Raw genomic sequence first — 21,227 nt, 5'->3', positions numbered from 1 at the left:
TTGTGAAGAGCTGCATCTGGTGAAACGAGTTGAGACCCTTGCCATAACATCCACTAAAACGAAACTAGCCAAACCACCTTCTACCAAGGAAGAGCTTGTGGAGATGTATGCTGATGTGTTCACAGGCTTAGGTGAGTTCCCTGGAGTTCACCACATACACACTGACCCAAACGCAACACCTGTGATTCATGCATGCAGGAACGTGCCTCTCTCCATAATGGACCCGCTGAAGAAGACGCTACAGGACTTACAAAACAGAGATGTCATAACACCTGTCAATGAGCCTACAGATTGGGTCAACAGTCTTGTCGCCACACAGAAGAAGAACGGAACACTAAGGGTGTGTTTGGACCCTTGTGATCTGAACCAAGCAGTTAAACGCCAGCACTACTCCATCCCCACACACGAGGACGTTCGCAGCAAGCTAGCAGGAAAATCCATCTTCACCATATTGGATGAAAAAGATGGATACTGGCAGATCAAGCTGGACGAGCCGTCATCAAAGCTTTGTACCTTTAACACACCTTGGGGCCGGTATCGCTTCCTCCGGCTCCCATTCGGGATCAAATCCGCCAGCGAGGTTTTTCAACAAAAGAATTGTGAGACTTTTGGCAACATTCCTGGTGTATTTATCATTGCAGATGATATGATAATTGCAGCTACATCAGAGCACGAACACGATGAAATCCTGCAGAAGGTCATGGAGAAAGCAAGAGCAGCTAACGTGAAGTTTAACAAGGACAAAATTCAGTTCAAAGTTGACACAGTGAAATACATGGGCCATATTATCACAGCAGCAGGGCAGAAAGCAGATGTTTCAAAGATCAAAGCTATTGTCGACATGCCGACTCCAGAAGACAAACAAAGCCTTCAGCGTCTGCTGGGAATGACGAAGTTTTTGGCACAGTACATTCAAAATGAAGCATCACTCACAGCACCTTTAAGACAGCTACTCAAAAAGGACACAGCGTGGCAGTGGCAGCCACACCACACAGCAGCGTTGCAGATGCTCAAGGCGACGCTCACACAAGCACCAGTGTTGAGATTTTATGACCACAAGAAACCATTAACATTGCAGGCTGATTCTTCAAAAGATGGGCTGGGTGCATGCCTATTACAAGAAGGGCAACCTGTGTGCTATGCGTCACGAGCACTCACAGACACAGAAAAAAGGTATGCACAAATAGAAAAAGAGTTGCTAGCCATTGTGTTTGCCACTAAACGATTCCACCAGTATGTCTATGGAAGACCAGTGACCGTGCAGTCTGATCATAAATCCCTGGAGGCGATAATGCGTAAGCCGCTATGCAAGGCACCAGCAAGGTTACAAGGAATGCTGCTGCAACTACAGAGATATGATCTCACCGTCACATACACCCCCGGCAGAGACATGTTCATAGCCGATGCACTTTCACGTGCCACAACCACCAGTGACAATGAAAATGTGAGTGAAAACACAAATGATGAAAGAGTTGTGTATGCTCTGGAGGCCACAGCAGCATTGAGTGAGAAAACACTGAGTGACCTGAGAACGGCAGTTGCAGCAGACAGCGTGCTACAAGCTGTGCGTGGAAGACACTTCAACGGATGGCCAGCTAAAAGGAAGAGTTTAGACAGAACACTCCACAGCTACTGGCCTATGAGACACAATATCGGTATCCACGATGACATTATTATGATAGGGGACAAGATTGTAATACCCCAAAGCTTCAGACAAGTGATCCTGGAGAAGTTGCATTTCGCTCACCAAGGTGTACAGCGCACAAAAGCCAGAGCAAGAAGAGTACTGTACTGGCCTGGCATGTCACACGATATAGAGACTATGCTTGAAAAGTGTGAACAATGCCAGCAAATGCAGCCAAAGAACCAGGCTGAGCCACTTATTCCACATCAGATTCCAGAGCTGCCATGGATGAAAATCGGAGCAGACATCTTCGAACTGAACGGTCAGCCATATCTTTTGTTAGTTGACTATTTATCCAAATACCCAGAAGTTCTTAACTTACCTGACAAAACGGCACACTCTGTGATTCAGAAGATGAAATCAGTCTTTGCAAGACACGGGATTCCCAAAGAGATGGTGAGCGATCATGTTCCATTTGCCAGCTACGAGATGAGATCGTTTGCAGCATCTTGGGAGATAAAGCTAACTTTTTCCAGTCCCGGTTTTCCTTCTTCAAATGGAATGGCGGAGCGAGCCATAAAGACTGTTAAGCATGCACTTAAAAAAGCAATACGAACTGGAACAGATCCACATCTAGTGCTGTTATCTCTGAGGAACACTCCAGTCACAGGACTGAATGTGTCACCTGCACAAATGTTGATGGGAAGGGTTCTCCGCAGCACGCTGCCATGCGCCAGTGCTGTGTTGAGACAGTCAACCCCACAGAACATTCACAATAAAGTGCGTGGACTGCAGTCAAAGCGGAAATACCACTTTGATCAGCATGCAAGACCACTGCCTGTTTTGACCTCAGGCGATACTGTGCACATGCAAACACGGCGCGGTTGGGAGCGAGCTGTTGTAGCTCATCGGCGAGAGGAACCACGCTCCTACACTGTGCAAACACCAGAGGGTGAGGTGCTCAGGAGGAACAGGAGACATCGCCTTGAGGCGACTTTTGTTGTGATTTGGCGCTATATAAATAAAATTGAATTGAATTGAATTGAATCTGAGGAAAATACACCCAAGTCTGTTCAAGGACACATCCATGGACCCAGATGAACTGTCTGTTCACGCCCAAGAGCCAGTTGTGCCACCAGAAAGTGACACCCCACAACACTCTCTTCCTGCAAGTATGGACAATACACCCACATGCTACACACGCAGTGGCCGAGCAATAATACCCCCTGCCAGATATAGAGACTAAGTGATTGGGAAACTTAAAGTCACTCTATCCTGTACCTGAGTTGTTCTGTACAAGTTAGATAACTGTCTTGTTGGAAAAGAGAGAAAATATGTCATGTTTCATATGTTCATTTTGACATGTCTCATCCAATTTGTCATGTGTTCATCTGTTTCAAAACACTGCACTGATATGTATTTGCATTGTTCAAGTGATAGGCAATCTAAGGTGTGCTTTACTTAATGTCTCAAGAATATAATATTGTTAATGTTCCTACGATTTAAAAGGTGCATTTATGTTACAAAATATTGGAGTTAAGAGGTAGTATCTTTATCTCGGAAAAGAGGGATGTGGTATATTGTAATAAGCAGCAGCTATTACTACCTCCCACCAGTAGGTGGTACTGTGGTATTGTATGTGATTGAAAGGGAGCTGAGAAAAAGACCTGACCTCCACCATAGCCTCGTCTCAGTCCTCTGTGCTTGATCTAAAGTTGACTTTGACCGCAACCCACGTCAAACCAGCAGTTGGTACAACGCTGCATAAAGTTACAACAGACTGCGCCGTGCACATTGAAGAGAATGGCAACCTCAACATCGAAGTTTACCGGAAGCCCAGAAACACAGACCAGTACCTCCTCTTTGACTCCCATCACCCTCTGGAACACAAACTTGGAGTAATTAGGACCCTACACCACCGGGCAGAACATGTTCCCTCTAAGCCTGAAGGAAAAAAAGAAGGAACACACACATGTAAAGGAAGCACTCAAAACGTGCGGCTATCCTAAATGGGCGTTCTTAAAGTCAGCAAAGAGGCACAGAAAAGAAGACCAGACACCAGCGAGGGAGGATAAGAAAGACAGACGCAACAACATTGTCATCCCCTATGTAGCCGGTGTATCAGAAAAACTCTGGAGAGTTTTCTCCAAGCATGACATCCCGGTGCATTTCAGACCCAGCAACACGCTCAGACAAAAACTGGTTCACCCGAAAGACAAAACTCCAAAACACAAACTTAACAATGTGGTGTATGCTGTACAGTGCAGCGAGGAATGCCCAGACCTCTACATTGGAGAGACCAAACAGCCACTTCACAAGCGCATGGCACAACACAGAAGAGCCACCTCCACAGGACAAGACTCAGCAGTCCATCTGCATCTTAAGGACAAAGGACACTCTTTCGAGGATGCCAATGTTCACATTTTGGACAGAGAGGACAGAGGAGCTTCCAGTTTGGATTCGGGAGACAGACACTATCTCTACTTTTAAGATTAGGCTTAAAACTTTCCTTTTTTGCTAAAGCATATAGTTAGGGCTGGACCGGGTGACCCTGAATCCTCCCTTAGTTATGCTGCAATAGACGTAGGCTGCCGGGGGATTCCCATGATGCATTGAGTTTTTCCTTTCCAGTCACCTTTCTCACTCACTATGTGTTAATAGACCTCTCTGCATTGAATCATATCTGTTATTAACCTCTGTGTTTCGTAGATCGGACTCACGCGCAGACCACTAGTGTCTTCAAAAGGTGCATTTATTTACAGCAGTGGTTCTTAACCTGGGTTCGATCGAACCCTAGGGGTTCGGTGAGTCAGTCTCAGGGGTTCGGCAGAGCCTCCGCCATGACATGCATGGCTCATTTTGTGCACCAGTAAAAAAAATCACATTTTATTTTTCACTAAAGAGGGGTTCAGTGAATGCGCATATAAAGCTGGTGGGGTTCGGTACCACCAAAAAGGTTAAGAACAACTGATTTACAGTGTTCCTCTACAGTGGAATTCATATATACACATAATGGTGTCAAGGGAAAAGGGGCCGGGGTTCCAGGGTCCAGGAGTGAAAGAGGCAGGAGTCCAGGAAGGGAAGGTTTCCATTCAGCCCTCGCACATCTCCTCTCCTTTCCTCTATCTCTCTTGCTTCTGTTCAGTCGCCATGCACAGGGAAAGAATAGGTCCAGAGGCAATCTATACACAGGCAGAAAAAAACCATTAGTTTCCTGGTTCAGACAGGCTCACAAACTCACTTTACAAAATACAGGACGACTGACGCTGATGGCTCAACGATCCAGCGACGAGTAGAGCAGACTCGCCCTCTTAAGAAGGGTTCCAATCTCTCATGATCAGCGACAGATGTGCTGATCACCTCCAGGTGCGTGGGCCAGGGGCAGGAGCCCATACTGAGCTCCACCCCGGCAGGAGAAAGAGAGAATGGAAGAGGGCGAGAGAGAAAGGGAAACAAAAACAAAGCACCTGACGGCTGTCAGCTGACGAGGAGCGGAGACCATGACACTCTGTCTCTCTTCCACAGCATGTCTTTTATCCTGTCTTCCTTCTCTCACCCCAACCGGTCGCAGCAGATGGCCGCCCCTCCCTGAGCCTGGTTCTGCCAGAGGTTTCTTCCTGTTAAAACTGAGTTTTTCCTTCCCACTGTTGCCAAAGTGCTTGCTCATAAGGGGTCATATGATTGTTGGGTTTTTCTCTGTATCTATGAAGCACCTTGAGGCGACTTTTGTTGTGATTTGGCGCTATATAAGTAAAATTGAATTGAATTGAATTGAATCTACCTGGTACACCGATCCCTCTCTCACTTAGAGCAGGCGGGGAGCACTGTGAGGATCATGTTTTTTGACTTCTCCAGTGCTTTCAACACCATCCAACCTGCTCTACTGAGAGGGAAGCTGGAGGGAGCCGGAGTAGGCAAACAGCTGACTGCATGGACCATCGACTACCTTACCAACAGACCACAGTATGTGAGGCTCCATGACTGTGTGTCCGAGGTGGTAATCTGCAGCACGGGGGCACCACAGGGCACAGTTCTCTCACCTTTCCTGTTCAGCCTTTACACTTCAGACTTCTGTTATAATTCGGACGATTGCCATATACAGAAGTTCTCAGATGATACAGCCATCATTGGATGCGTATCAGACAGGAATGATCAGGAATACAGGGGGGTCATCAGTGACTTTGTTGGCTGGTGTGAGACCAACGTACTCCAAATCAACGCCGGCAAGACAAAGGAGATGATCATAGACTTCAGGAGGAAGTCACCCCCTACAACACCAGTGAACATCCAAGGGAAAGACATTGGGATAGTGGACTCTTATAAGTACCTGGGTGTTCACCTCAACAATAAACTGGACTGGACTACAAATACAGACGTCCTGTATAAGAAGGGCCAGAGTTGACTCCACCTGCTGAGGAGACTGAGGTCCTTCGGAGTCTGCAGGACTCTGTTATTCTATGACACTGTGGTAGCATCTGCTCTTTTCTATGCAGTGGCCTGCTGGGGGAGTGGATGCATGGACAGGGACAGGAGCAGGATTGACAAACTGGTGCGGAGGTCTAGCTCCGTGCTGGGATGTCCCCTGGAGTCTGTGGAGGTGGTTGGTGAGGGGAGGATGTTAGTAAAGCTGACATCCATCATGAACAACCCACATCACCCACTGCATGAGTATGTGAGTGGGCTGAGCAGCTCCTTTAGTCAGAGACTGAAACACCCTCGCTGCAGGAAGGAGCGCTTTCGCAGATCATTCATCCCAACAGCAGTTAGACTCTATAACTCCTCAATCACGATGTCATAAGTCACTGGACACTGTGAACATCCACGGTCACCACTTCATGCATAATGGACCTTCCATGTGTATGGACATGTGCAGGTATATATGTATGTATATGTATACGTATGTATATTTAGTGTGTACATGTGTGTGTACATGTCTATAAACAGGAATAGTAGTGGTACAATAGTTATGCTAAGCTATATAGTTTATGTCTTCCATATTTCCAACCATATCCATAATCACATACTGTGTATGCTACCATTGTATATAATGTATTATCTTACTTTTTTCATTGATTGTACTTATTTGTATTTTTGTATTTCCTTCTGATATCTGTACCTGAGCTGAGGTGACGCAAACATTTCCCTGTTGTGGGATCAATAAAGTCTTATCTTATCTTATCTTATCTTAGATGGCCTAAGCCAGCACCACAGGCCCTAGTGTAATGTAGATGGCCTCAGCCAGCAGCACAGGTCCTGGTGTGATGGAGATGGCCTTATCCAACAGCACAGCTGCTGCAACACAGGCTCTTGTTGTGGTCAAGATATCCTCAGCAAGCCAGTGCGGCCCTGGTGTACTGTTGAAGCCTCTAGAGCTGTCTCAGAGCCTCCTGGAGACTGTGCAGTTAATCTCATGGTAGTGAAACTAAAAGGAGGAATGAAATAATAATAATAATAGAAAAGTATTCCGCTCTTCTCCCCGCTGCTCTTCTTCCCACTGCTCTTCTTCCCGCTGCTCTTCTTCCCTCTTCTGGGAGGCAGTGGGGAGGTAGAGCGTACAGCCCAATCTGGCAAGGTGTTGGAAGCATATCTTACTTACTTGTCTTACTTCTCTCTATCACCTTTTCTGTCCCTTTAAAAAAATGAGGCTCCATAAATGTTAAAGAGGTAAGCATTTCTCAGGTGCAGTGAATAGATAGAATAAACTGTAGAAAACTAAACAGCAGAAAGGAGAAGAGAAATGACAATTTTAACATAAACCAGTGACACACTTCTGATCAACCCTGGGAGGGCCTCCTAGGATTAGGGTGTCTAGTGATAATGGCCGAAACATCCGATGAATCCAAGGTCCACTACTGATGATATGTCCCAAATTTTAATATTATAATTTAGATTAGATCTTTAATCCCTAAACCTAACCAAGGAAAAATGACAGATTAGCTTGAGTAAAAGAACAAAAGTTAAGGCACACAACGTTGTGTGCCGCTGGTAGTTTCTGGGCTGCTTTTCCTCATAACAGCCATCCCCCAAGATTTTCTCCATTTAAAGCAATGCATTGTCAGGGATTCTAACAGCTAGTGCTTTTACTGAATCATGTGATGATTAGTTGGTCTTGTGTATATGTCTATCTCTGCAGTAAATATGTCATTCATTTTGCTGAGTCTGCAGACTCAGGATTTTAGCATTGCCCCGACCTCACAGCAAGAAGGTCCTGATTCATAACTTGACTGGGGACTGGATGGATTCTAGTGTCCATTTCCTCTGGGTACTCCAGCTTTTTCCCACATTCCAAAACATATATATTTATTTTTTTATTTATTATTCTGTGCTAGACTATAGAACAAACTGTTGTATAAATGTATGGTAAACATGTGATTTGTATGTTTTGAGACAGAGCGTTCTCACTCCCGAGGCGTAACATGTCGACGTTTTGTCACGTCCCGCGGCGTTCCTGAGGAACGCGAAAGGAGACCTTCAGCGTTCTTATGGTACGCGGTGGGTTATGGCTGGAATCCAGTGCAATGACGCTCCCGCGGTAATAGACGTTCCAGCCCTGTATTCCAGCCCTAAACCTAACCTAAATAGCGTGTTTCTAAGCGATTTGAAGAAAAAGAGCGAACATGTGTAGGTTCAGTCCAGACGGTTCTCATATTTCCTCTTTTTCCGAGGTCGTCATTTAGGAACATGGTGGGTAGCCGAAAACGTAATATGGTGACGATTTGTCACCTAGCGTAAAATGTTACGCTTTGGGAGTGAGAACGGGTTGTTTGAGACAGTAAGATGAGAAAAGCACTATATAAATGCAAGTACATTATTTACTGTTCATAGCTTGACAATAACAAGAAATATGTAATATCACCTGAAGAGCAACAGAGGAACCGAAATACTCAGGAGTGACATGCGAAAAACAAAGAAAATGGATCTTTTGTCAGAAATCCTTTATGTTTAGACATGTCTGCAGTTATCTGAAGTAAAGCAACTTGCTCAGGATATTTTGTATGCTTGTGTTTGTACCTAAGTGTTCTTAAATGTGTAGTGACCAAAAATTTCTTAAACTGAGAAAAAAAAAGACAGAATAAGCAGGCCACATTAGACTTTAGAGGCTGTGGCCTGGAGGAGGGGTAAGTAATGTGATAAACTGTGAAGGGGGAGGGACACAGAGCGCAGTCCACAACCATCTGGAAACAGGGAGAGAGGAAGGGAGAAACAGAGAGGAAGTGAAAGAGTAGGACAGACATAGACGAAGGTCTGTTAGAAAAAAAGGAACAAAAGAGCGGTATAAAGAACTTTAATATGAAAATTTTAAAGTCCTACAGAGGAGCATGAAAAATGAACATTAACATGGTCTAGAGAAGAGAAGAGAAGATCCAGAAAACAAACTGAAAAGGCTGTTTGCTCTAGGAAAGACATCTGAAAAGGAAAACCAAGTAAAGATCCAAGTCAGGAGCTGAAGGAGCCTGGAACAGGAGCGTCACAAAGACCAGAGACTTTGAAGATTTGAACCACATGCTAAGGTAAAGTATGTACAGAAATGCTACACTATCAGAAGTATTAGTTAGATACAGTATGTCCCTCCCTATATTTTAAAACTCTATTTTGGTGTTTGCTTCCCCCTCTTACCTTCAAGATTTTCACTTATTTAAAGACATAAAGGGATAAAGATGGCTGTGTTGAGGATAGGAGTGAAGAGCTCGAGGATAAATGAGAAAATTGAACTGTATTTTTGGATCTTGATGATGTTTAAAATATGTTTAAAATAAATGTGCCAAACATTTTGCTTTCATGAAGCTATTCTGCTTTTGGACACAGCTGGTAACTCTTAAACTCTAAAAAAAAAAAAAAGAAACAGAGAGACGGGATATGTTTCTGTGTTCTACCAATAGAAAATTGGTAGAAACCACTTTTTCTATCAGATGGATATACTTCTTTGCAACATTTTTGCTGAAAATAGGCCAGGGTGGGACTAGCCTGACAAGAAAAATTACATAATGTGTCAAGTGCCTTATATGAAGGTATTACTTTTATTAATATGCATAAGTTTTGGCAGACTAAACAAATTGTACTGAATGAAAATCTCATTATCTGAGATAATAATTTCTCTGTATTTTTTATTTAAATCTTATGATTAAGTTTGAGGGCTTCATCTTCCATCACACGTTTTTATGTCTGTTCTGAGAACTTGCAAAAATAAATTATGTGCAGATTTCCCCAAATCTCCTACACACAAATTAATGATCCGTTGATCAGACTGTTGTGACCCAGGAAAATCAGGTGCTAAAACAAAGGTAAGAAATGCAGTCAGGAATGTAAGATACTGTTATAAATATTTGCCCCATATTTTGCAAATTTGTGTTGCAAGATTTAATATATCATTATTAATAATGATAATGCAGTGGGTGTGGATCAGTGGTGACAAATTAATTAAAATCAGAAATCACAATAAATCAGCAATAAAAGAAGACCTACTAATTTTCAGTTTGCACACACAAGTAAACATGCAACACTCAAGGGACAAAGAAATAGTCTTGAGTCATTGCTTATGTCATATTAGCTACTTATTAACAAAAAATCTTATATTACTTCATATAAATTTCTTTGACAGTTTGAATTCCTAAGTACCATAGCTACATTTGAGGCATCCTGGATATTTTTTTCAGATAACTTTGGGTTAGTCTGTTTTCCAGCTCATTCCCCACACTAATCACTGAAACATGGCTTCCTCGGAATTTTGTGTTGTTATAAAATAAAAACCAAATCTGGGCCTTGGGCTCTGTGACTCACAAAGGCATGTAAAATAACTTGAGTATTGTAACTGGGTCTAGTGAGTAGGGGAGGGAACTTCCTTCCTGTCGGAAACTTCCTGTGTGGAGTCAGTAGTCCATGGCACAATCTAAGTGTTTATAAATGAAGACTTTCCCACTAAAGTTGGTTCAAGCAAGTCAAATTCAAGAACCTTTCAAGTATTGTTAAAAAGTGTTCCAATGCTCTGGTATGCTCGATACCAGCCAGAAACGCAAGTCCCCTCTGAGGTTCCGTCAGAAAAAGCATCCAGTGGTAAACCCTGCCAAATCAAAACTACCTGCTATGGTGAGCCATTATGGCATAAGTAGAAGTTAGGGGAGGGGAGCAAATAAGATAAGATAAAGAGCGCGTGATGCTGTGAAATTGCGAGGTTTGAGATTTACAAAACTGCTGCGCCGGCTGCCAGATTATATACTCTAAACTAGTGAAATTATGACTTTAATTTAAACAAACATCTGTCAGCAAATTTAAATCAAACATACAACCACTAACGATATCACCACGCAGAATGGAGGAACTCGAAGGTTCCTCCACGGATATTTTGAGCAGCACGTCACGGAGAAATCCCCCGGACCAACATAAATATAACAGATACAGAGGACCTACTCACAACCAACATTCAGATACGCGAGTCCACAAACAAAAGCTATTAACTCTAAACGCAGACAATAAATCCCTAAAACACATTCACGACATGTAAACAAGACGTATGCGAGACATTGATTTTCTCTGGAATCCCGGCCGAAACGTGGATTAGAAACTTCATGCAGTCTCGTCTCAGAGCCTGATCTTATCATTGCTAAGTTTGAACATTTCCAGTTTAAAGAACTTGTTAAAAGCAAACGGTGTGAATTAAAAGGAATGTCTTATGGTATGAACGGCTAGTTTCCTAGGGAAATCAACAACGGACGTAAAGCAATTTTGCCCATTCTAAAACGACACAGACAGAAGGGCAAACACGCCTCTCTTGTCATGGATAACTGTTACATCGACGGACAGTTGTTACAGGTTCCCACTACCACCCCTGTGCCTTGTCTGAATGGATAAGTAGACAAAATGATCAAAACCATATAGCAAAATTATAATCCTTAGATAAGAGGATGGATGGAAAGTTATTAATCTCCGGGTCTCTTCTGCAGAGTGTCCTTTGTCCTGTCTTCCTCCCCTCACCTGTTCCCACTATTGCCAAAGTACTTGCTCATAGGGGGCCATCTGATACTCTCTGTTCTCTGTATTACTGTAGAGGCCTTGGCTTACAATACAAAGACCCTTCAAGCAACTGTTGTGATTTGGAAAAATAAAATTGAAGTGAGTCATTAAAAAGACAGATATTTAAAGATATTTTATATATAGAGAGAGATTTTTTGGCAAATGTGAGACAAGCCTTTTTTGGTCCTTTACCATCAGTAGTTTTTGCCATAGGAACTCTCTCGTGGAGGCCACATTTTGCCCAGCTGTTAACCGAGTCCTAAACACTGATCTTAAATGAGGCAGGTTCTTTAGATGTTGTGATGGGATCTTCGAGTACTTTTTGGTGGGCCGGAGTAGGGCTCATAATTTATTAAGCAAATTTTTCTACCTGGGTATGTTGACAGTGTAGTGAAAAAGAAACAGATTTTTAAATACACATTCACAATCTTTCACTCTTCAACTCTTTTTACTTCAGCTTTTTCCCCCAATAATGCATTAGATTTTTGTTTCTTTTTGGGAGACGGATGAGTGCAAGTGGTCTGAGCAGAACTCTATGATAGAAAGTTAGCAGAGGTGGAACAGGCTTTCACAAAATATTTTGCTTTTTAAGGATAGTATTCTGAATGGCTTCAGCACTGTTGGTTAGACATAGAAAGTGTGCCAAACTTAACTTACTCTTTTGACACAGATCCCTCAACATTTTATAAGACACCCAAAGCACAGCACAACAAACCATGAAAGATTATTAATTTATATTTAACTGTGTTTTTCAGAACAAAACAATGTACTGGATATTTCACAAAGGCTAAAAAAAACAAATAACTAAAATTGATCGGACAAATATTGTTAAAAGATCTCTCTTTGTCCTATTTCCCTCTCTCTTTTCCAGGATGCCAGTGTCACAGGGCTGTTTATGTGTTGTCAAGTATTTGATGTTTGTCTTTAATCTCATCTTCTGGGTTAGTATTTGCAGAATTTTTATTTGATTTCTAAGTTGGCTTTGTGTTTAATTTAAGATTTCTTTGTGGTCTCTACCAATTTAGTGTTGTATGCTGCATTCATTCACTCACACTGTGTTCCACTCTGTACTAAATTTTGGCTGTGTTAACATTACATTTTCTGAGAAGCTAGGAGGATGTGGCCTGTTTGGAGTTGGAGTCTGGCTGTCCTTCACGCAGTCAGAGTTTTCCTCTCTTCCACTTTCATTTCCGTCTCTCTCAGCTGCCAATCTGCTGCTAGTTGCTGGTGGTATTACTATGATAACAGGCTTTCTGGGTTGTCTTGGAGCGCTTAAGGAGCAGCGTTGTCTATTGTTTACGGTAAGACTTCATCCACATGTAATAAAGGTACCTTATGTTGAGAAATTCTAATCTTAGTGTGAAAACATATTAGTGGGGTAAGCCACCCTTGAATGAATCGCTTCACCCTCCAACTGCTCTTATTGTCTCTGCAGTTCTTTTTGATCCTGTTACTCCTGGTCCTGACAGAAGTGACTCTCGTTTTAGTTATCCACATTTTTCATGACCAGGTAAGCTCACTCTCTACAAGGTTCAAATTTTCATTAATTTTTCTTTATTTTCATTTTGAGGTGCTCCAGAACAATAAAAAAAAAAAGTGTCAGTTGTGCAAGGCCATGAACAGGTTTAGTTGGACAGATGAGGATCATAGAGACAGGGTGAGATGGGGGCAAATGTTCTGTTTTGGAGACCACTAAAAGGAGCAGTTGAAAGAAGAAAAAGAAGCAGAGTTGCTGCAGTGCAATGTACACAGTAAGGAATGTGAAAATATGTAACGATCCCATAGTTAAATTTGAGAAGACTCATTAGAAAAGGCTAAATTAGGAAGAAAAAAAAGAAGAAAAATGAACAATTGGGAATTAGCACTTCTAAGAATCAAACCAGCATATTTTAGTTTAAAAAAAAAAATCTTTTAAAAAAGGGATATTTCTCTAAAAGTTAAATATCTTAGAAAATAATATATTCAAAACATCATAAAGCATAATATATATATATATATATATATATATATATATATATATATATATATATATATATATATATATATATATATATACTGTATTTATACTGTATACTGTATAAATACTTCTGACAGTCTGACAGCTGCTGAAAGGAATCTCTGCCACTGAAGGAGCTGATCAGTGCTGTTAGAGTCTCCTGCATGGGGTGGAAGATGTTGTCCAACAGGGATGACAGCTTAGCCACCATTCTCCTGTCACTCACCACCTCCACTGGGTCCAGGGATCATCCTAGACCACAGCTGGCCCTCCGGATCAGCCTGTTCAGTCGCTTCCTATCCCCAGCAGAGATGCTGGTGCCCCAGCAGACCACATCGTAAAAAAATGTCTGAGGCCACCACAGAGTCACAGAAGGTCTTCAGGAGTGGGCCCTTCACTCCAAAAGACCTGAGCCTCCTCAGCAGGTACAGCCTGCTCTTCCCTTTCCTGTAGAGAGCATCTGAATTGTGAATCCAGTCCAGTTTATTGTTCAGATGAAAACTAAGGTACCCGTAGCTGTCCACAGCCTCAATGTCCATACCTTGGATGTTCAGTGGTTGCAGTGGAGAATGTTTGTGCCTGCAGAAGTCTACCACCAGCTCCTTCGTTTTTCTAGTGTTGATCTGCTGGCACCAGTCCACAAAGCCTTGGGTCAGTTCTCTGTACTCCCTGTCGTCCCCATCAGTGATGAGGCCAACTATTGCAGAGTCCTTAGAGAACTTCTGCAGGAAGCACTGGGTGAAGTTGTGGGAGAAGTGTAGATGGTGAAGAGGAATGGAGCCATAACCGTTCCCTGTGGGGCCCCTGCTCTGCAGAAGACCCTGTCCGACACACAGTCCTGAGTTCTGGTCCGTGTGGTCCGTTGGTGAGGTAGTCCAGTATCTATGTTGTGAGGTGATGGTCCACTCCTGAGTTCTCCAGCTTGTCCTTCAGGACTGTGGGAATAATGGTGTTAAAGGCACTGGAGAAATCAAAGAACATGATTCTCACAGTGCTCCCAGCGGTCTCCAGGTGAGAGAGGGAACAATGTAGGAGGTGAATGATGGCATCATCCACTCCAGCTCTTGCTGGTAGGCAAACTTAAGTGAGTCCAGTGATGAGTTCACCAGGGGCTGAAGCTGAGCCAGGACCAGCCGCTCCAGGGTCTTCATCAGGTGGGATGTCAGAGCCACCGGCCTTTAGCTGTTGAGGTCCTTTTGACGTGGAGTCTTTGGCACTGGTACCACACAATTGGTTTTCCAGAGCTGTGGAACTCTCCCCAGCCTCAGGCTCAGGTTGAAGATGCGCTCCATCACCTCAGACAGTTGATCTGCGCAGGACCTGACAACCTGATGCCATCTGGACCCACTTCCTTCCTGGCTTTAATCCTCCTCATTTGCCTTCTAACCCGGGTGGTTGAGTGAGAGACATGCTGGAGATGTGTGCTGGATGTGTACTGGATGCTGTGGTTGGGGGTGGGGAGTAGTGACCAGGGTGTGTGGGGGAGGTGTGAAGTGTCTGGGGTGTCAAAGGTGGAACAGCATCAGTGGGGGGTGGGTGAGTCTGCAGCCGATGTTGAAGACTGCATCCTGGATGAATAGAATAGAATTCAACTCATGTCACAAGTACAAGGCAACGAAATGCAGTTTGCATCCATCCAGAAAGTGCTTTGGAAATAATATAGATATATTACAAAATATGGATCTATTAAAGGTATGTTACAATGTACATGGTATGAAGGTATGTTATGAATATGCTATAACTATAAGTATGCACAGGCTGTAGTGAGTGTACAAGCTATGAACAGGTTATGAACAGGATATAAATATGGTTAAAAATATGAAAACTATACAGAAATATGAAATTATACAGATTGTAGATATACAATTGTGAGTATTAATAAACAGTTATAAACAGTTGTAAAACTATAATTATTGTATTGTACAGAATGATTGTCTATACAACATTTACAGTAGTGTAGTTTAGATCAGTGAGATATGTGGATAATTTCTACAGTAGTTATATAAAGTGCTAGTGGTTGTAATTGGTGGTTCAGTCCATGTTATTGTGTGTATGAGGGTACAGTTGGTAATCAAACCTGTTAAAGAAATAATTCAGTTCATTTGCCCACCTCGCATCCCCCATGGGCAGAAGGTGTTAATCTTTGTGCCCCAAGATGATTCCAAGGCATCTCCAGACTTCTTTAACATCATTCTGCTGAAGCTGAACTGATCAGTCCTTTCAGCTCTCTCTGCACCCCTTTCAGCTCCTCCCTGTCTCCAAATTTGAAAGCCCTCCTCTTCTGCTTGAGGACAGCTTTTATTTCTTGGGTAATCCATGGTTTGTTGTTGGAGAAGCAACACGAGGTCCTAGATAAGTTAATGTAGGCTGTAACGAAGGTCACAAGTCTGTCACTGTCCTTCCCGTGGTCGTCACAAAGCATCTCCCACACAGTAGAGTCAAAACAGTCTTTTAGAGCCTCCTCGCTCAGTGTAAATTTGTTGTCACCTCAAAAAAACTCAACATGCAACCACTGATGTCTAAATCACTAGCAACAAAAGCGAGTACACCCCTAATTGAAAATGTCCAAACTGTGCCCAAAGTGTCAATATTTTGTGTGGCCACCATTATTTTCCAACACTGCCTTAACCCTGTTGGCCATGGAGTTCACTAGAGCTTCACAAGGTGCCACTGGAAACTTCTTCCACTCCTCCATGATGAAATCATGGAGCTGGTGGATGTTAGAGACTTTGCACTCCTCCACCTTCTATTTGAGGATGCGCCACAGTTGCTCAATAGGGTTTAAGTCTGAAGACATGCTTGCACCTGAGACCTCGTAACGCTAATGAGTCACATGACACCAGGAAGAGAAAATGGCTAATTGGGCACAATTTGGACATTTTCACCTCGGGGTGTACTCACTTTTGTTGCCATCGCCAAGTAGGCAATAATGGCTGTGTGTTGAGTTATTTAGAGGGGACCGCAAACTTACACTGTTATACAATCTGTAAACTGACTACTTTACATTATATCAAAGTAAGGGGTGTACACACTTTTGTGAGATACTTAGCCCTGCGACAGCTGGAATGGGCTCCATATCTATCTATCTATCTATCTATCTATCTATCTATCTATCTATCTATCTATCTATCTATCTATCTATCTATCTATCTATCTATCTATCTATCTATCTATCTATCTATCTATCTATCTATCTATCTATCTGGATGGATGGATGGATGGATGGACGCGCCAGTCTGTCTATATTATATATTATATATATACAATTGATTTTTTTATGATTAATTCTATATCCTTGTTTCGTTCACTGTCTTTTTGTCAGCTGGATTCAAAAGCACAAAAAGATTTAAAGGAAGATATGAAGATGTATGAATCAGATCCTGGCCTTAAGAATTCCTGGGACAATGTCCAGAAAATGGTGAGCATTTTTACTGAACAGCACATGAAAATACAATAATCCTCTTTTCAACAGAATAACGGATATACTGTGTAGCCTGGGAAATTAGTTGCCACATGGGACACAATAACAGGGGTTCTTGCAGCATTTTAATGGCATACAGATAATAAACAAAAAGGAAAAATCACAAAACATCCAATAAAAAAATATGCACTGAAAATACAACAGTGGCTCTGTCTACAGACAAAAACAAACGAAGGAACAAATTAATACCAAGCCAAAACCACCAAATGATTGCAAAATGACCGTAGGCACTTACACTACAGTTTCACTAGCTTCATGTCTGGACACACTGGAGATTGCAGACTCTGCATCTTGCTACACATATAAGTTCATGGAGGTTTCTAGTCCGTGCGGAAGGTACTGATCACCAACAACAGCTACAAACACATGCACAGTCTTGTTAAATATTGCCTTAAAAATTTTAAAGTATTGACACAATAAAGTCTCAACACATTACAGTCATATTTGCCAAGGACTGCATGAAGCAATTTCGCACCACAGTCTGCGATACATCTCCAGCTTGGTGCAGTCCAAACGCAACCCCAATTCAAAATAAACCTGACAAAACCATAGACCAAGATGCAGTTGGCAAAATCTAGAAGTAACTACTGTTCTTGGTGATGGTGCCACCTTGTGGTGGACGTTTGTCAGTTTAATGAACTTTACAGCCACAAATTATGAACATTAAAAAAACACAGATTCAAAATAAGTGATGAGAGTACATGACAAGAGTATAGGCACCCTAATAACCCAAGAGAAAACTGTCAAGTCAAAAGGATCTACATGAGTTTACACGTGCAAATGTTAAACGTAGATTAAATATTTGGTATTACTGTCCTCTTTGCATCCTGTCATCTGCTCTTCCAGTTCAAGTGCTGTGGCGTAACCAACAAAACAGACTGGTATAACGTGCTGCAGGGAAAGCTACCCTTATCATGTTGCTCAGTTGGGACACAGACGTGTGTTGAAGGATGGACTGAGGTTTGTTGCTTTTTAATTTTTATTTTTTGGGGGGATAAACCTCTCAAATGAAACAGAATTTTCCTACAGATCAATGAATGTATGTGTCACACATACTGCTTGGGCAACTGCATACTAAAGTCTTTGCATTTTTCAGAGCAGAATTTGCTAACAAATCTTAGTTTGGTAACTACAAGATTTATGTTTCAGGAATTGTGTAGACTTCAACTCTGAGTCAGTTACCAGGGTAACAGACTCTGTGAACTAAACCTGAGGCTATGAAGCAAGATTTTGGCTTATCTGGGTAACTTTAGGGTTGGCCCATGGTTTTCTGTGGTCAACTACAAAGTTGGTTCACTTCTTACCAGGGTAGATCACTATAATGCGGTAGATCTAACCAGCTCTGCTCCAGCTTAGGTTCCAGATTCAAGATCAAAAGATATGAAATCACCCTAAGCAATTCTCCAGAAAAAAGCATCACAATTGCTGGAAGATCCCTTGGACCTCTGCAGGAAGAATAGCAGGTTCTTCAAAGTTTTCAAGTAATTGAAAACTCAACTGGCTTCTCTAAAAATGTAAAAGAACCCACCCACCACTTTAATGACACTCTAGATCTTGTTTTAACATATGGCATAGAAACTGTTTACATTTAAGAATATAATCCACCCACTGTTATCATCTTCAATGGCCTGTACCAACACAGAGCATGAGCCTGGTTCTGTTGGAGGTTTCTTCCTGTTATAATGGAGTTTTTCCTTCCCACTGTCGCCAAATTGATTGCTGGGTTTTTCCTCTGTATGTATCATTGTAGGGTCTACCTTACAATAGCCAGGGTAAACCTGGAGCTGAACAGAATTTGTGCCTGATCTTGCCTTAATTAAAAACGGATCACGGTTTGGATTTGACTTGCGGTTCAAATGGCAGCATAGGTTCTGATCCATAACAGAGCCTGTGATATCTTCTGGTTGATCTGGTCAAATAACTGAGACTATTTAGGTGATTTTTAAGTGGACAATATGTTTCTGAATTCAGCCACCATTCTTTCCAACATGTTGTTTGATATTTAATGACCGAATTCTAATCTGTGGACAAATTTGCATCTAACATAGTGTCTTTTACCCTGATAACTGACTCAGAGTTGACGTTAACTCTCTGGAGCAGAAAACAGGAGTTTCACACATCTCAGGGTTTAGGAACTCAGAGCTGCTAGCTAAACCTGCATACTGGAATATAGCCCTGGCATTCTTCTTCGCTTTTCTTTCTATCTATAACTACTCTGCCTCAACTGTTTCCCCATGTCGTTTGCAGCCATGCTACCAGAAAGCAAGAAAGTGGCTGATAAAAAACATCACCTCTGTCCTGGTGTTTGGAGTGTGTATTGGTGTTGTGCAGGTAGACAATATTAATGTTTTCTATATACTATACATACATACTGTCCATAAACAAAATGTACATTTAAACTTAGTAACTGTTTGCCTACCCTTTAGGCTCATAAAACTTGAAATAACGTATCTTTTGGTAATTATGTGTTGTAAGCTGTAGCTCAGTTATTTGTACATTTACAATGAAAGGTGGTATAGATTCCAAAATCTTAGATCATATATCAGCTATTAGGAATACTTGTGTTTAGTCTGAATTTCTTGATTCAGTTATTCATGCTGATTGCTTTTAACTGGTCGAAATCACTTGCATTCGCTTATACACTGTGGATGTGAACATGGGCAGCTGAGGACAGTGCAGACAAGTAGTTCTTGTTATACATCCTAGTCCACCTGGAGTCTGAGTGCATAGTTGGTGCATTTCTGTGTAGTTCCTGTCATATGTAGCATTAATGACTTGTTAATTAATGACCTGTACGTCTCCTCTTGTTTTGTCAGATTTTGGCCCTGGTGTTCTCCATGCTCATGTATTGTCAAATTCTTTCGGTCGAGAAACACTTGGACTAACTGCAGAAAAGCTGTTCAACAGATGTCACGTGACGCCTATCAAACTCATGAACTGAATTTCTAAAATCCATAATCCAGCCTGGAACATTCCACTGATTAATTTTGGTTCAGATTTTCAGTCATTACATTATTACATGGCAATTACTGTTAACACCGATTTACTTAGTTCTTCCACACCGCGCTGTACAAAGACATCTGTTAACTGGGATATATTAATTAACCTAGTAATGACTATCATTTCCTTCATTGTAGATACAATTTGACAAATATTTATTTAGTATATACTATATTTTTAGCCTTTGGATGTCATTTATCTAAGATGTAAAAAAAAAAGCACAGAGGAGCACTCTTAATGGACTTCTTATATAGCGCTTTTCTACTGTCTTGAAGTACTCAAAGCGCTCTATACAACACACCGCATTCACCCATACACACCAGCACCAACCTTTGTCAGTGCTTTAACTCATACTCCAATGGATGCATTGGAGACCAAGTGGAGGTTAGTATCTTAGATTAGTAAGCTTAGAGCACCTGGTATTCCCAGGCAGTCTCCCATCCAAGTATTAACCAAGCCCAACACTGCTTAGCTTCCAAGCCCAGATGAGATCGGGCGTGCTCAGGGTGGTATGGCTGTAAGCACGAACTGCTGCAAGGGGCTAAATACACAAACTGCTGGTTCAGTTTGTGTATTTAGTCCAGCACGGTAGTAGCAGAAAATATATTTGACACATGGACCCTGGAAAATAGATTTTTATTTGACGTTTAATTCTAAATTTCTAGCCTGTAAAATGTAGGCATACTGGATATACATCTGCTTCACTTATTTTACCGCAACAATTTTCAAATATCCTCATAGTCACTCAGAATGTAACTCTTGGTATTCCTTTATAGCCTATATATTCTAACTGATACAGGGCAAAATTTAAAGTACAGATGCAGGCAAGGGTAGTACTGGTAAAATTTATTAGATGTGAGGATCACTGATATCCACCCTGCTTAAAGGTCACAACATGCACAAGAATTTGAGTATGTTGAGACATTAGTCTCAACATACTCAACATGACTCCAATGTCTTAACATTAGAGTAAGTTCACCTAAAAATGAAAAACAGTAAAAATAAATAAATAAAAAATGTCCTATTTGACAAAAGTTTGAGTAACAAACTGAGTAAGCTTTGTGAGACTAGCAGAAAGTAAGATAAAGTACATGAAGACTTGATTCAGGTGATTCCCT

At 41.8% G+C, this 21,227-nt stretch overlaps 1 protein-coding gene and 1 pseudogene across 1 annotated transcript; one reads left to right on the top strand and one right to left on the bottom strand.

Moving 5' to 3' along the window:
* Positions 1-8,798: 8,798 nt before the first annotated feature.
* On the top strand, positions 8,799-20,974 carry tspan4b (tetraspanin 4b). The gene is made up of 8 exons (XM_085270300.1): positions 8,799-9,135; positions 12,504-12,573; positions 12,742-12,933; positions 13,068-13,142; positions 16,951-17,046; positions 17,956-18,069; positions 19,357-19,440; positions 19,926-20,974. The coding sequence occupies exons 1-8, from the start codon at positions 9,128-9,130 to the stop codon at positions 19,992-19,994; spliced, it is 708 nt and encodes a 235-aa protein (XP_085126426.1). The 5' UTR covers positions 8,799-9,127; the 3' UTR covers positions 19,995-20,974.
* On the bottom strand, positions 20,514-20,632 carry LOC146575568 (5S ribosomal RNA; annotated as a pseudogene).
* Positions 20,975-21,227: the final 253 nt, after the last annotated feature.

Source organism: Mchenga conophoros, linkage group LG4 (assembly GCF_057382185.1).
Source record: "Mchenga conophoros isolate Kocher_MC1m ecotype Shallow Benthic linkage group LG4, M_conophoros_male_GT1.1, whole genome shotgun sequence".
NCBI lineage: Eukaryota > Metazoa > Chordata > Actinopteri > Cichliformes > Cichlidae > Mchenga > Mchenga conophoros.
The sequence above is the reverse complement of the archived record's forward strand: the minus strand, read 5'-3'. Positions and strand labels throughout refer to the sequence as shown.

Bases quoted from the DNA above. Each gene is read 5' to 3' on its own strand.
- tspan4b (XM_085270300.1), top strand. The intron at 12,934-13,067 runs GTAAGACTTCAT...TTGTCTCTGCAG, and splicing joins AGCGTTGTCTATTGTTTACG to TTCTTTTTGATCCTGTTACT. The intron at 18,070-19,356 runs GTTTGTTGCTTT...TGTCGTTTGCAG, and splicing joins GTGTTGAAGGATGGACTGAG to CCATGCTACCAGAAAGCAAG.